The sequence below is a fragment of the Pagrus pagrus genome (assembly GCF_965226575.1).
Source record: "Pagrus pagrus genome assembly, chromosome: 19".
Lineage (NCBI taxonomy): Eukaryota > Metazoa > Chordata > Actinopteri > Spariformes > Sparidae > Pagrus > Pagrus pagrus.
Genome location: NC_140203.1, coordinates 4915607 through 4932681, shown reverse-complemented (window position 1 = coordinate 4932681; position 17075 = coordinate 4915607). Strand labels below are relative to the sequence as shown.

General features: G+C 41.8%; 1 protein-coding gene across 2 annotated transcripts in view; it reads left to right on the top strand.

Annotated features, from left to right (window-relative positions):
- Positions 1-7875, top strand: part of col5a1 (procollagen, type V, alpha 1) — an 83222-nt gene extending 75347 nt beyond the window's left edge. The window contains exons 63-66 of one of the 2 annotated variants that reach the window (XM_084339656.1): positions 74-186; positions 2436-2504; positions 5011-5244; positions 5403-7875. In XM_084339656.1, the coding sequence (XP_084195782.1) occupies positions 74-186; positions 2436-2504; positions 5011-5244; positions 5403-5549 (563 nt within the window). In that variant the 3' untranslated portion in view covers positions 5550-7875. Of the gene's footprint in view, positions 1-73; positions 187-2307; positions 2377-2435; positions 2505-5010; positions 5245-5402 lie in introns of both variants that reach the window. The other variant, XM_084339655.1, reaches the window with a different exon arrangement.
- The last annotated feature ends 9200 nt before the right edge of the window (positions 7876-17075 follow it).

The window sequence follows — 17075 nt, the reverse complement described above, 5'->3', positions numbered from 1 at the left end:
ACAGGTATAGGCTTTAAATCATACGTATGCCACTCTGTAATCGCTCTCTCTCTCTCTCTCTCCATCCCTCCAGGTGAATACTGGATTGATCCAAACCAGGGCTGCTCCCGAGACTCCTTCAAGGTCTACTGCAACTTCACAGCAGGCGGCGAGAGCTGCATCTACCCAGATAAGAAGTCTGAAGGGGTAAGCCTGGCAGCGTTTAGACACACACTTGCACAAACACACCCGTATTGGACAGTTAGGTTGAGGGTACAGGAGGCAGAAGAGGGTTGGGACTAGAAAGATGATGTAGAAGAAGAGAAACTATTTTCAGCCTCTTGGTTTGTGTTGTGATTGACAGCGAAGTAAAGCTGCATGTAAATTCCTCTTTTCTCCTCACGTCTGGGACTAACAGCCGCGCGTACTGTATAAATAACCTGAACGTCTCGAGACTAGCTGCAGCGGTAGCTCTGTTGTACCTACACATGTAGACATATAATTAGCCTCTGTGAGATTACTTGGTGTGTTGTAACCCAAGATGAAGATGTGGGCGATGACTCAACGGGACTCCTAATCCCACGAGGGGCGACGTTATTTTACAAACACGCTAAATCCGAGTGTAGTTCTGAGAGTCGATATCACACGTCGTCCTAACGCACCCGTGTTGTTTAACTGCCATTTTTAGGTGCAATGCCATTAAGGACTTTATCACCTGTAAAGCCTCTGGCAGGTGACAGGCACGTCGGGGCAGATTATTTGGTTCATTATGCATGAGTATGTAGAGGCGAGGAGAGCAGCGAGCGTGGTGAAACACTGGGAACACTGTGACAAGTCAGGGAGGTTGTGTAACAGCACGGAGCTACAGCCATTTTAATGATCCCACTCACCGAGCCTCAGAGGAGCAGGAGTTTGCCTAAGCTTAGAATAATGAAGCAGACTTTTTATAGCGTCCTGGTGGATGGGGCGGCTTTCATTTGTGACGGGGGGGTGAAAAGAAAAGCCTGCGCTGTCAGTCTGTGCATAAAGACTCCAAACACTCCCACGTGCGTTTGGATGGGCACAGTTATTATAGGAGGAGAGCGTAGTTACAGTCCACAGGATCACAAGCCGGACGTTAAAGATGCGCCGACTGAAACTGTCTTGGACGAGGTCTGACCTGCAGAGTCCAATTTTGGCCCATTCCAATTTTCTTTCTTGAATTTACAACTTACACAAACATTTAATGTTCATAATAAAACATTAGGCCGAACTCGCAAGTTTCAAAATAAAGTGCTCTGCTTTTTGTATAGTTAAAGTTATAGTTGTGTAGTTAAAAGTACCCAAAAGTCATTCTTGAGTAAAAGTAAAGATATCGTGTTAAAATATTACTTTGGTAAAAGTGAAAGTCACCCAGATGAATAGTACATGAGTAAATGTCTTATGATATCTGATATAATATGTGAGAACAAGTAAATAATAAATATTTCACATTTTTTACAAAGTAACTAGTAACTCAAGTTATTAGACAAATGTATTGGAGTAAAAAGTTGAATATTTGCCTCCAGACTGTAGTGGAGTGGGAGTAAAAAGTAGCAGAAAATGTAAATCTGACCGGCACAGAATCGGATATATCTGACACCAATCGGCCCGATTCCAGTTCCTTGCTTGTCGATCGCTCCATCTCTTACCAGACACATTGTCACTGAGTCAGAAAGTCACAGCAAGGATATACAGTTCCTCCTCTGCTCGGTCCACTCCACTGCAAACAAACTGAAGGTCACCTTCAAGGCAGCGTGGGTCTAATGTATGCCATCTCCCAGCGATAAGCGATCTCCGGCTCATCACTCATTAACGCATTAGGCTATTGATGACAGTTCCGTATCAAACCCTGCTATCTAATTATGGAGAAATTCATCATTGTCATAGCTGAGACCATTAGAGCTGTGCCCTGTTGGCCAATTCACGGCTTTTAATGGCATAACAAAGTCAGTGCACCATGGCTGCACAGCACTAACACCGAACAGCAGGGATAGAGGCCGCCGTATAAGAGCTCCTCGCAGGCGATCATTTCTTAATTAATCACTGTGTACTCATGAATTTTTCAGCAGCAATTAGCTGCCAGCTACAGTTTGTACTGTACAAAATGGCATAATGGCTTGCTAAAAATTTCTGCCCTGGACCCGGCTGGTCTGGTTGATCTCACTGAATGCTGTTTCAGGTCGGGAGGACTCCTCAGAGGACAAACAGAAGGAGAAAAGAAGGGGAGGGGATGTGTTGCTGTCAGATCTGTTTCCTTTCTTTTAACACTGTTTTTTCCTCCTCCTCCTCCTCGATCCATGCCCCCAGGCTAGGCTCACATCCTGGGTAAAGGAGAATCCCGGCTCCTGGTTCAGTGAATTCAAACGTGGTAAACTGGTAAGCCCGACTTTCCCAGAGTCCTTTTCCCTTCCCTGAATGCCTCTTATATTTTACAGAGCAAAATGGCAAAATGGCCCAAAGACTCGCCAGGCACATGGTATAGTCACTACAAGAGAGGTTCCCTGGTAAGTGGCCCCGCCTGCAGTGCCGGAGTCCCGGCTCCGGCTTGGACTCTGCGCGCCTGAGGCTCTGCATGGTTCTGGTTTTCTCAAGTATGTACATGCACTGGCACCTTTGCTTGTTGGTATTGTGGGTGCATGATGATTGAGCACTGAGCTGCACTCGCCTTCAGTCCAGACACATAGGTGATGCTCTTACAAGGAAATGGAGGAGAGGTTTGTGGACCATACAGGCAAGATTTGCAACACGTACGTCACCTGATGGAGTTTAAAACAACCGGCTGTTTAAATCTTGGCTGTATATCCTCCTCTGCTCATTAAGGGAGCATCTCCTAAGAGTGACTGCGTGCCTCGACACTCGGATGACTCAGGGAGCTACAGCAGTATCCATACACAGCTGATTTAATAGTGTGGACAAAAACACCTCACAGTGAATACATCACTTTGCACTTTTCTTCCACGCACATTGGATTTGTTTTAGTTGGAGATGTCGACATTTTCCCCGCCTCAGCAGGTCATTCATCCCTCACAAAGAGGGGGGAAAATAAGACTCGTTTCTTCTCTGCCACCGCCACTCAGCTGCGCTCACATTCCCACTGTCTCCCTTAAACACTACTTAGCCCCGGCCGAGTAGCTCCGAGTCAAACGGGTCAGGCACTCAGTCACCACCCAGGGGCTTCTGGGTACTCAGTCACTGTTGACTTGCGGCTGTGATGATGAAGAGGTAATGTTTCTCTGGCGATGTTGGGCTGGATCCACACGCTGAGCGGGGGGGCAGCGGGGGAGCAAGGAGAAAAGCATGGGACTATCGAGCCGCTCCGAGGGGTGAAAACATCAGAACGGGTTTTTCACTCTGAGCCACGGCGCCGACACTCACAGACAGAACGCAGAACAAAGTCTTCATTGTTTACATCTTGTGATTAATTAGCTAATTAAAGCAATCATTGGCACGGAATTGTCGCACAGATGACAGCCCGCTCTGTTAATGTCAAGCTTGAGTGTCGGCACTCTGGGTTTGTATATGCATGTGTGCCGAGGTGTGGTGTGTGTGTTTTATGTGTGTGTGTGTGTGTGTGTGACAACAAGTGGAGAAGGAAAGAACGCGTCCAGACTCACAGCTGCTCTGGCTGCATGGCGCGGATGCTGCATGCGCTCTGCTCTCAGTAAGTCCTGTTTGTCTGAAAGACGAAGCGACCATGTGGATCTAATGGATTCCTGATGGTTGGTATGCAGATAGCCAATTACTACGGACACTAAAGTGAACCGTGACTGGTTCCAAATCGCTATCTTATCAGTCAGGATTACGCAGCGTTATAATCAGCTTAATGGGACATATCTCTGTTTTCTGACATGAGCTTGAAAAGCAAAAATCCGAGGTTAATTATAGGTTAATTACCAGGCAATTAACATATCCCTACTGCAACATATTTCCTATTACGATAATTACGTTTTCATGTACTTACCATAATTTGCTCATATTGGATATATATTTTACATAATTACATAATCAAGATTTAAATGAGGTATTTAGTTATGCTTATTTTTTGTACTTTGAGGCAGATTTTTCCACATTAAGCCTTGAACACCAGAACTGCTTCAAGGCACGAGGCCTTGGAAAAGACTCTGCAGCCTTCCTCCTCATTTATATTGTATCATTACTTTATCCATTTATTAAACAAATGGACTTAGAAGGGCGTCAACGTTTCTTACCTCCGATGAATCCCCATGAAACCTCCAAAACTAATGCTAACAATCAACTATTGTTTGTGTAGCCAAAGCCTGATTTAGAGCTACACTGTTGTCCAAAAACTATTAAAAACACATCAGTGAGTCACAGTTTTACTGGCTGACATGTTCATTATGATGAACATAGGCACTGTTGTTTATTCTGAGTCAATCCCACATGCACCGTTCTGTAAATACCCAGTAGTGCACTAACCTCTATAAACAGATACAGATTTCTGTGTATGCATGCAAGAAGCCACACAAGAAGGTCCGACACACCGGCCGAGACTGCAATTAAAAGTGTTTATTCATCCGAGGGAGAAAATAGTGTCCTCACTGAGTGGAAACGTGGGTGAACAGAACCAGAACAGAACAGGTAAGTCGGCGAGTATTCAGAGACACATTCACACGTTTTTGATTTTGTTTTTCTCTTCGTGGGATTCGTTGGCGGTAAGAAAAATGTTGAACGTCGCCATCCTTGGTAAATTAAGTTCTCTTAAGTTTAGTCCATGCTCTCACAGAGCGTGGTACTGCATTAACTCTATATCCTTGGATGACACCTCCTTTTTCTAATAAGAAAGCCAAACACAGCAGTAAAGGAGGAATACAAATTACTGGTCATAAATTAAATCAAAATGGCTCCCGAGAGGCAAAAAACACAGCAGAGTAAAGCCTTGACAGTGTGTTCTGTAAATCTTCCTCTCGGTCCACGCATCCTTTACACCGGTCCCTCCCCCCCTGGTGTTAAAGTTTTGATGCTCACCTCCATCTGTCCGCCTCTTTGCAGCTGTCCTACGTGGACGCGGAGGGCAACCCCATCGGCGTGGTCCAGATGACCTTCTTGCGGCTGCTGAGCGCGGCGGCCCGACAGAACATGACGTACAACTGCTACCAGACGGTGGCCTGGCACGACCAGGAGCAGGACAACTACGACAAGGCCATCCGCTTCCTGGGCTCCAACGATGAGGAGATGTCTTATGATAACAACCCCTACATCCGCGCCGTGGTCGACGGCTGTGCGGTAAGTCAGAGCAGCGCACGCGCTGGCAGGGCTCCTTTGATTGTCTCTGTAGCAGCTCAGTCAGTGAGAGCTGTAAACGTGTGTGATGCTTTTATTTCTGAGGAATATGTTTTTCACACACTAATTCTGCCTCCCGCTGTGTCTCTTCTCTTTGACAGTTGAAAAAGGGCTATGAAAAGACAATACTTGAGATCAACACGCCAAAGGTGGAACAGGTGCCATTTGTGGACATCATGTTCAACGACTTTGGCGGCTCCACGCAGAAGTTCGGCTTCGAAGTGGGCCCCGTCTGTTTCATCGGCTAAGACTGTTTACTGAGCAAAATGGAGAAGAAAAAAAAAAAAGCATATATTTGTTTTCTCAGAAAAAAAAAACAATTGAAAAAGAATAGGACGATTCTATTTGTAAAAAAGTAACTTTTTTTTCCATAAAGCAACAAGTATGAGTAAAACGAAAATCAAGTTGAGAATACGGTGAAATTCTATAGGAATAGAGGAAAAATAACCTTGAAACCTCAGTGTGCCTTCTCCATCACATGCAAGTTTTGAAACTGGATGTCACATCCTGCCTCCTACAACACACTCGCAAGCACACACACAACTCTAGCCCACACTTGATTTACCCTTTTTATGGTTTATGACCCAAACATCGAAGGCGAACCCTGAGAGCTGCAGCCGTTTCCACACGCTCGCAGCGTTTTTTGCCATGGACTCCATCTGATTTGGCTCTTTTCTTTTTCATGTTTTCCTTCATCTCTCCCTGGCTTTTTTTTTTTTTCCTTCCACTCGTCTCTTTTGTTGGTTTATTTGCTCATTCACTACGGGAGCTTTGTTTGTGCATAATTGTCTCCCCATTCTCTTGGAATGGATCTTTATATATATAAATATATATAAATAATTTTTATGTTTGTAAGTACATTCTGTATATTTTTTTTTTCCTGGTAATGTTTATTGCTTCTGGCTTCAAAACATGCATGTGACTTTATTAATTTTGAGGTAGGAGATGACGGATACGGGGATAACATCTAAAAAAAATTGTAGAAAAGTGAGGAAATTTGACTTGTAAATTGAAAAAAGAAGGAAAAAAAAAAAGAAAATTGGGAAGTCCTGTCTTGTTGCAGTTGTGGAGCACACCTTGTTGTAATTTAAAAACGGAATGGAAATAAAAGACGAAAACAAGCTCTGTGATATTATATTGTGACACTTTTGATTTGCATAAGAAAAATAATACATTCCTCCTTTTTTTTTTTTTTTTCGTGCCCTCTGAACAGAAACACCTACCTTTGGTGGCGATATCATTAACTTAATAAACAGCTTCTTGTTTTTTGTTTTTTTTCCTCAAATACTCACCTATCTGACTATGCAATGGGAGATGATGTCACATTTTAATGAAAACACAAAGAAATCGAAACCTAGGTGCTATTTCCTCTCTTCTGTGGTGCTATGTATTTTTCTAGTTGTTGTTTATTGAATGAAAGGAAACCTGGTGAAAATATTCCATCGCCAGCAGCCCCCCCCTCCCGACACCCCCTTGACTCTCTTAACCACCACGTCTGACGCAGGTGGATCTTTGCTGCAATCCTGTTACTTGTTGTTTTTTTGATGATGTTCAGCGGTGGTGTCTGCATGCCATTTCTCTACATATCCTCTCACAGATCAGTGCAGCATGGCGGCGTATGTTATCTCCTGCTTCAGCGGACCGCACAGATAAGAAAGAAAAAACTTGTACCAAACTGTTGGAAGAGGAAAAGCTAAAGATGGTGCTGTTTTTTTTTGTTTTTGTTTTTTTGCTTTTGCATATCATTTGCTCTTAAGATGCTGCATTATGGCTCTCTTGCTGTTTGGATCATCTGTTGCCACATCAAACTGATGGGAGTTCAGACGTTGGACATGTTGTGATTTGGGCCAAAAAGCGTCCAAAGGGATAAAAAAAGAAAAGAAAGAAAGTGTTGCTCGGCGTATGAAACCCTTCCACCGAAGGATTTCATGATTATATTTTAGCTTTAAGTGGCTTGAAATGAGTTCTTTTTTTATATGGGAAACAACTTGAAAAGTATTTCTTCTTGATTTTACCGGCAGTTACAAGCAGGTCACCAAATCAGCCAGATGAAAGATTTTTGCTCGTGCAGTGTCAGAAAATACTATTTTTTTTTTTTTGCCCTCATTGTAATTATGCTCTTTGTTCAAACTATGCACTCTCTTTGCTTATGACCACTAGTATCTACCACAGAATCTTTACAGCCCTTCATACATAGGTTTGTTTTGTTTCCTTTATTTTTTTTTTAAATCTTCAAATATGTGACTTGAACCATTTCTGTTAAGATATATCAATATGCTTGTAGATCTTCGGCTTTATTTTTCCATTGTGATGCAGTACGCCCAAATTTAACTTTAACTTTTTTTTTTTCGCTCTCAATAAAAAGGACAAACAAATTTTTGTAAATTTCCAGAAACCAGCAGTGATGCTGCCATTGTTTTTGTTTTATTTTTGTTTTTATTTTGTAGATTTCCATTTTGTCTGTCTTGTTTTTTTTTTTTTTGTTTGTTTTTTCGCAGTCTTGTCAAACCTGTGTAAGGATAAGAGGATAGAAGTTATATTGGTTTTTATGTCAATAAATTCAAGTTTACTGTGGCCATCCACTCTTGTATGTCTTTTGAAGCATTAAAACCTATCTGTATGCATGAAATTGTAAAGTTCTTTCTCTTGTTGTTATGATATCTGTAGAGTGACATGATCTCCAGGTCCACGTCTTTATTCATCAGGATACATCCGTTTTTTCAATGGTCATGTCCGGGGAAAAAAAAGAAAATTGTGAAGTGGAGAGAAAATGATGAACTTGTAACTCTACCAAAGCCAATGTTCGTTTGTAGTATATTTATTGTATTATTTAAAATAAAAAAATAAATGTTAAATGATACCATAGTGTAAGTGTAACAGGCCCCCTCTTTACACGCACACAGGAAAGTTATTGTCCAAAGGTTTATTAATTTTGCCATGTGAGCTGGAAATGAGTCCTTTCAGTGGAGCCCTTGAGGATGGCCATTCAAATAGATCGTCCTGTCCTCATGTTAACACCTGGTGTGTGTGTGAGTGTGTGTGTGAGAGAGAAATGAATGAGTGGATGTCTGTTTAAGCTGCAGAGAAGGTAAGGCCTGCTGTTTATTGCACTTCAATGTTTTAATAGTATCAAGCAACTCTCGCTCTGCAGATTCTCCGCAAGGAAGAAGCTCCAAGTCGTCCACTGATCCCTGCTAGTGCCTCCGACAGAGACTGCTTAAAGACTATTTTCTGGCTATAGGCTATTTTTGGACAGCTAATGTATGTACTTTGAGCTTTTTCTATACTTCAGGGCATAAAATATGTGTATTATGTGTTTGGTAACTTGGTATCACTTCATTTTCACAGGTCTGGAAATGTCATGGTAAGTCGGTGGTGATTGCCAGGTAACATCTTTGACATTTCTTAGAAATTACCCCTAAATTACCTCAATAAATACCTTGAAATGTATTAAAATGACCCCCCAACATGATTTGATAGTAATATACTGCTATTTTCTAACAAGCAGTAAATAAAATGCTGGTAATTTCAGCTCGACTTTGGATTTTTTTTCAACCAGCTTCTGTCTTAATCGAGAAAATGAAAGAGTAGGACTTTTAAATTGCTTCTCTGCAGCATCAGGTCAGAGGAGCATTTGTTCAGAGTGGCCTCCCACCTCTGAAATCCTTTTTGTCATTTCATCCAAAAGCTGGAAACTTTCCTCAGGTGGAGTCTGGTGTCTTTTTCCAGCCAGTGTTTGAGGTCTTTGTTGGCCTTGTTAAGATCGACATGGAGGTGATCCTCTGCCAGGTGAATCATCCATCAGTGATGTGGCTGTGATAATCTGCAGTCCCTCTTTTAGGGAATATGAAAAAGTTGCCCTCAGCAGGCCACTAAATTGAAGTGCTGTGCCGCAGCTTGATTCCCAACTATTTACTGAGTGACATCTGCAGGTCAGTAAATTAAAATGTGTTTCTGAATCACTTCATCAGATCAGCTGACTTTGGAACAATTTCCCTCAATGTCAGTTTTTTTTTTATAATTAGCCACCATAAATGAATTAGCATCCGAATATCAGCGACTCCTGAGCTAGCTCGACATCTCAAAACACTGTTGTATGCATTCTCGGCCAGCAGGTGGCGCTGCAACTTTGTAATAAATTAAAAAAACACAAAATAACATGACATGCCTGCACACAAACCCTTTTGTTTGGCCATCACGTTGCTTGAAGAGCGTTAATAAACTCAGTAAAGCCAGCTACATAAACAAAGCTCGATATTCCACCATTGATCTTGTTGTCCTCCTGTTCACGCATGGCTATCAGGCTGAAAACGTAATACAAATGCAATATACATATATATATATATTTATTACAGAATATATACACGCCAGTCAGTCAGCAGACATACAGTTGCTACTTCTGTAGTGGCGTCATTTTAGATCACACTACCTTGCTCGGCATGACCCGCTCTACTCTGCCTCTGATTGGCCACATCCTGCCCGTTAAGTAATGCGCATGTGCAACTCTCACCCCCAAAGATTGAACAGAGGCTAGATGTCTCACTCTGTAGCTAAAACGGAGCGTTCATGTGTGAAAAGGTATGCTGCAGCAATGCACCGTATGAGAAAAACAATGTGTTTTTTGAAAATTAAAGTATGTAAACTTTTTTTACTAGGACCTGCAAATAAATGTATGAACTTACAAATTAGCATAATATGAACTCTTTAAGTGTGTGAGAATTGAACCTGTCATCCTACAAACAGGGCAGCATGTCACCAGAGCAACCGCTACCTGCTGCTAACTGTAGCTGCCATTGGCTCGGTTAAGCATGCAGCGGGTGTATTAGCTGACTCTGCCCAGACTTGGAGCTCAGAGCATGAGTGTTGGTGGTGTTTGCTATCTGACTATCACCTCTGAAAGGTGCAAAGTGGCGAGGGGCTAACGGATTAGCATGCTAACTTCAATAGATATCACTGCAACACAGTACGTAGACTTCTTTTATGTTATTTCTTTACACTTTGTTGATAATTGTACATTTTTTGAATGTTTTAAACTTACACCTTTAATATTTACGATCATGTACATGTGTAAGATTTACTGTGTGTGTGACAGTGAGAGAGAGACTGATTATTGATTGATGGATTGTTGAGAATGTAAAAGGTTAAAAAAAACAAACTTTAATTTCCTGACCTGCAGCAGTTCGACCGAAACTAGTTGGAAATTAAAAAAGGCATGATCAGCAGAAGAAGAAGAAGAAAGTAGGACGTATGCTGGAAATCAGTTAGAAATTATAAGGTATTTATTGACTGCTTGTCAGAATATTATCATTAAATCATGTTGGGGTAATTTTCAATACATTTTGATGTAATTTGGGTGTAATTTTAAAGAAATTCTGAATATTATTCTTATCACATTAGTACCATGACATTTTCAGACCTATAATACGAAGTGTGAAGAGATAACTCCTCCACTGTAAGTACTGTATCTCCTGCAAACCCTCCTCAGCGATCATTAACATAAAAAAAACCTCTTCTCCTTAAACACTCCCCTGCACCACTAATTTCAATAATCTGTAATCTGGAAGCTTTGATCAAATCGCTGGTGGTGGAGATGACTCGCAGCACTTCAAGTGTCTCATTAGCAGAAAAACCCTCGCACGGTGTGCATTAAGCCTAGCGCAGCAAAACAAAAAAACAAAAAATAAATAAATAAAAAGTTGTGCGTGATACCGTGATCAATATTTAATGCAGTGTTTACAGGATGGATTCGGGACGATCAGAATGCGTGGTTTTCTACTGAGGCAGCATCCTGGGTGGGGTGAGCAGAGCAGAAAGTAAAGCAGAGAAGGGGGGGGGGAAAAAAGCAAATTGCTCGTCTAAGCACAGAACTACTTACAATGCAGGGGTGATAAGTGGGGCATCAAAGTGGGTTGAGGATGAGGAGGGTGGTGGGGGAGAAAACACAGCAGGTAGGGATTTAGCTGCCTCCAATTATGGCAACAGGTGATGTGTCAAAAGACTACAACGGCACCCGAGTGTAAAAAGCTTGTGAAACATTTTAGAGCAGCGGATTCAGGATGTGTGAAGAGGTCACTGTGGGACATGCTAATGTGCTCGGAGCGAGGCGGTATTCTAGGGAAATTTATGTTGGAGGAGATGTATCACCAAATCGCTGCAGTGTGCCAGGTAACGCCTGAGCTGCTCAAGGACAAAAACGCAGAAGAAAAACTCAGATCTTTTCCTCCAGCGATAATATGACATAAAATATTTAATTCGAGTGAAAGTTCTGCATTCAAATCCTATTTAAGTAAAAGCACAGGAGTAGTATCAGCAAAAGTGTCGTGATGGATGCATTATTCACCGTTTTACCCTGCAGAAGATCTTTTAATAAACACTCAGGTTGTTTGTAGCTCCCATCCAACAAATTAGCTCTGGTTCCTGAACCGGTTTCCATACAGGCTTCTTTGAAACCTTTGCTGCTATCTATCAAACGAGCCCACGTCTCCACCAGCGAGAGGAATCATCGTGATTAATGACGTGTCGTCAGTGGAGGACGCTGCACAATGAACAATGGAAGTAAACAGTCGTAGCGAGATGGCATCGATTAGCTCCGAGCTCGTGTTCTGTCGTTACAGGTGTCTCACTGCGGGTCAAGGAAAAAAACCGCTATCTTTTGTGTTTCCAACTGGAAACACACACACACACACACACACACACTTTTCAAGTTTCATATCAATTTTTATTTTTGGTTGAAATACGAGCCCTGAGGGGTTGATTAATGGGGAGAGGAAAGATGAAAAATAAAAGTCACGCTGCTACACACTTTTGTATTCATAGTTGGACCTTGAATCTTTTTCTCTTTTTAAATATTTTGGTTAATTTGACCTCTCAGCGCCTCAAACGCTTCATTAAATGAAACCATCTGAGAGGCTTAGAAAGGGAAAAATCGCTCTTTGGTGGAACTGCTAACAGCCCATAAAAATCAAAAAACATCACTTCGTTTTCTAAGGGCTTCCCAAGAGCCAAAGATATAACTGATAACTGATTAAAGACCGGTTTAATCTTTGACAAGTGGCTGGACGTTTCAAGCTCCTCTCGTTAACTCTTAATTACCTCCAACAATAACGTTGCTAACGCTTGCTAGCTAACGTTAGGGCGGCACAGCATGCTGGGCACAAACTGAAGAACGCAGCCATTCTTTAATTTCCCCCCCCACAACCTGGCAACCACCACTAAAGACTGTTGATGCCACGTGATACCGATGCAGTTACACTATCAGCTCACAAACCTTGTTAGAAGCTGGAATCTTGCACAGTCATCGACAAAACAATCATTTCTGGAGCCGACAAACACTTTTAAATTATTCATTCACAATCATAATCGTGTTTTAAGGAGAAGAGATACTTCAACTCTGCACTTTTCTACATGCATTATCTTTAAAAATGTATATATGTAACCCCTTTTTCCTTAGTGTTTACAAATCTACACTGAGGTCACACCCAATAAGAATAAAACAGGTCCTAGGTTCTCAGCTAAAGATGGTGAATTCGCTGTGTTTCTTCTCTACCGAATTGAGCAAGGGACTTTATCACTTGAGTGAGAAAAAAGGAAGACCACAAACATTTATTTTGTTTTAAACCTTTTACATTTTTAGAATACCTTTAAAAGAGAAATGTTTCAGAGATGGATAAGTAAATAGGAAACAACAAACAAAACACTTGTATGCTTTGAATCAAGACAGTTATTACCTGAAGCATCAAAATGCCCTTCCTCTTACCCTTTTAGATCAAAAGAACGGTTTAAGTTTTCTTCAACAAACCAATTGCATAATTTTACATCAAAAGATATAATTTCCCCTCAATAGAGTACACTTTTAACCCTTACTGTTCCTTCACATCAATGAAATGATATGTTTTAATTTGAGCTCAAACTCAACCTTTTTAATGAAAATAAACCTGAGATTTTAAGCTTATTTGTAAACTAAATCAAATTGTGGTTCTCCTTTAATAAACCATTCACTTCTGAAATAATTAGACGTGTTCTTGATATTTTAACTCTATTCACACCTCTTGAATGTTCAACATATGACACCAATAACATGAAATAGAAATATCAAACCAGAGTGCTTTTGTGTACTCAGACACAGTAATAGTACCCAGACCTGCACTAATGTATTTTCACAGTTCACATAGAAATAAGGATAGATGATAATGATACCATGAAAAACCTAACCCAAGCGCTTGGATAATTTCCCTAACCGTTGGGGCCCATTCGTAGCCATTCGTGCTTTAACACAGTCCCGCTCCAATGTCAAGTACTCACGCAACCTCCTGATGTAGACGCAATATGGCGTCAGCCCGCCAGGCAGTAGAGCGATGTCCAGACAAGCCCTGCGACGGCTCCCGTAGCCCAGGCTACCGTCCGACACGTCCTGGTTATCTGCCGTGACCTCGTCCACGGTCCGCTCCGTCCTCTCGACCCACACGGATGTTGAGTGGAAACTTCCTTGTGTCCGTGTTGTGAAGCAGGCTGGTCCTCGGCGACCGAGCTAACTCGGCTAACAGAGCTAACGTGTGAGCTAATGGCGGAGACCGCGCTGCTGCGGCTCGAGAAAAAAAATAACTTCACCGTCGTCCACACTTTCACAATCGACTGAGATACGTGAAAAGGATTACTCTGAACGATTAAGTCTCTCTGGGCAGTTCAATATCTGGGCCAACATTAAGTTCGAGTCTCCAAAAATGGACTTTTCTCTCTCTGCCGAGGAAAAACACAGGCAGCTCTCCTCTGTCCCGGGGAATTCTGGGATACTTCCTCCCGCGAAAAGAATAGTTTTCATTAACCAGGAAAAAACTTAACCTTTATCAATTTTAAAGACCACAGAATATGTTTTAAACAATATAACACATGAATTACAAAGTTAATATATGACAGTATTCATTTAAACAAGACTATCACACAAACAGAAAAGAAACAGAGGATTCTGGGAAATGGAGTCCTACTCTACTCTGTGTTCTAGAAGCAGTATAAAAGGGAGAAACTATGTTTTTGCCATCACTCAGATTACAGAAACACAGTAAAATAAAAATGAATGTTTTTACACATTTTTAAAGAACCCTACATATATATATATATAGTATAAAGTACTCGCCGCCACCTGTAGGCTTGAGGAAAAGGTGGCTGTACCAGACTTGAGTTTTGTCTTTCACACAGAACATCAGCTTCATGACGACTCACTTTACTACAGATTGCGTCTAAAAAAAATAAAAAATAAATAAAATGCAGCTGGAGCAGCTAATTGACAGATTTTGAGCACTTAATTTCAGCGGCGGATTCATTCAGCAGTAAACTTTGTGACTTTTTTTTAAAGAAATAATGAATGCAGAATATGACAGGAGGACTTGATGACAAGGAGAATAATACACTGTAAATGTCTGTCTGGATGTCACTGCGGTGGCAGCCGACTGTTTCCAGCTGCTGTAGCGTTTTGTTATCTGACAGCTGCTCCTGCTTCCTCCATCCTGTTATCGCTGGAAACTTTTTAAAGTATTATATATCAATTCAGGCCTTCTGGAGAGCAGCAGAAAGTCTAATTATTCGGTGTTGTGAACGTGCGACTGGTCAGGGAAGAGCCGAGGGGTCAACCGGCAGCCGTTAGAAGGGAAATTTGGGACGGAGCCCCGTGTTCATGTGTAATTGCTTTGAGCCTGTGGATCTTCGGCTAACTGAGCCCATTCATAGCCGGGGCCCCGGCACTGCTGACCTACTTACATACAAATCAGATAACGGAGGGAGAGATAGTGTTACAACACAGGGACTGTCATATTGGGATATTAATAACAGGCTTTTCCGCTCTAATAGACTTCGAGTTTGGGGAGTGGCTGCGGTTCAACATGTTGGTTTTCTAATGTGATTAAGGCCGGGCCACCCAGGCGTCACACATGGCTGCATCGCTCCAATATTAAACGTATTCGAGCCTTTTTTCCGCTGAAGATCAAAGATGGCATTTAACACAGTCCCTGACTCAAACAAACACGGTATTTGAATGTTATTAGTTGTCAAGGAGTACTACTATGACTTAAAAAATGTATTCTGGGCTCATGAAAACTGCATTTCCTTTTGACGTTTTTTATCCGCAAAGACAGAATGAAAACAGCGAGAACATCTCAGCCTCCAGTCATCTTCAGGCTGCTGTAATGTCTCAGCAGTCTGCATATATTTATGACAGACTCCACCCAGCGTCTCACAGCTGCAGACCCTCAGTCATCAGCTGATGCGACTTGATGACACAAAAGGCATAAAGATCAGTACAAATCAAGCTCCGACTGAGACGTCGTGAGTATGAAACAAGAGACGGGTTGCTCATTCATCAGTGAAGCCAACCATTAAATTACAAGCACCCATTTATACGAAGATTTTTAAATGTAAAAGTCAGAGTATGAAGAAAAAACAGGGAGTAAATTGAGCAGCATTGCCAGGATTGTAGAAATATTAAAGTTATGAGTCCGAGTCAGCACCATCACGTCCAGATGGCAAAAATAAAATCTTGTTTAATATTTTCATGTTGTTTATTCAGTTAACTTTTGCCTTTCATCGTTACATCGCCTGTTAATTTCATTCCTCAACACGAAGGCCTGGAGACTTCTGCACGTTGTCAAATTACGGTGGCAAAATGCTCAATCTTTAATGCTTTTATTTCACCAAACCAAAGTCTACACACGTTCATGCCAGTGGATCCTTCAGCTAAATGCTACCGTCACCATGCTACTATCCATCTGCAGCCACACCAGCCACTCTGCAGCTAAATGCTAATGTCAGCATGCTAACACGCTCACAATAACAATGGTAGCTGTGTATTATGTTTTCCGTCAGTTCGCCGTCTTGGTTTAGCATTTTAGCGCCAAAAGCCAAAACTGTCAACCTGCTGGTGGCGCTACAGGAAAAGTCAGTACACCACAGTCAGAAAGATTCATCCATAACATTTTACAGCTATCCAGTCACTATTTGATATATTTTGATTATGGACCACAGCAGTGACCAACTGTCCTCACCATTCCTAAAGCTAGAAGGACTCAAACATATCTAAATCATCCTATGATATATCTACCAGGAGGAATTGCCTTTATCGTTCAATATAAACTCCCCTCACTCCTCCTGACAACCCCACAGTCGTTTTAGACGAATTATACTATTAAGTGTTTTTTGACCTTTAAAGCTTTGACGCTTAAAAGCCTGCCTCCCTTCTCCACCTCGCAGGCTGGTGAATTGTGCCAGAACTCAACTCGACTTCAACCGAGTTGCAGACAAAAATCCAAGAGGAGCCAATTATAAGAAGGTACATAGGCCTACAGTACGTCGCTGCATACATCAGACCGGGGCCGTGAAAATTGAGGTAAATAGCAAACTTGTGCTAGGAATTAAAGTCAGAGGCGTACAAGGAAATTGCTTTTTGCAGCGGCGGATTAGAGGAAAGCTTTGATTATTAAGAACACGTCTTCAAAAGTGTAGTAAGTTTTCGTCAAAGCCGCTGCACTCCCACACGAGTGTTTCAGTCAGTCTGGCTGATTAGGGTGAACTTGTCGTGCTTGGCGTTCGCTGAGGACAGAAACCTTCGAGCCACTTTTTTTTTTTTCTTTTATACGGTTATTCAAGAAGTAGAATCGAAAAAAGGTGCAACAAAACTGCCAGGAGAGTCGGGCAGATGTCAATCAGGCGCAGTCTGAACACTCCCACGCAGAGCTGAGAGGTCTAATCAGCAAAGTGACAACACCTGTGTGGGCGTGCAGAGGCTTCAC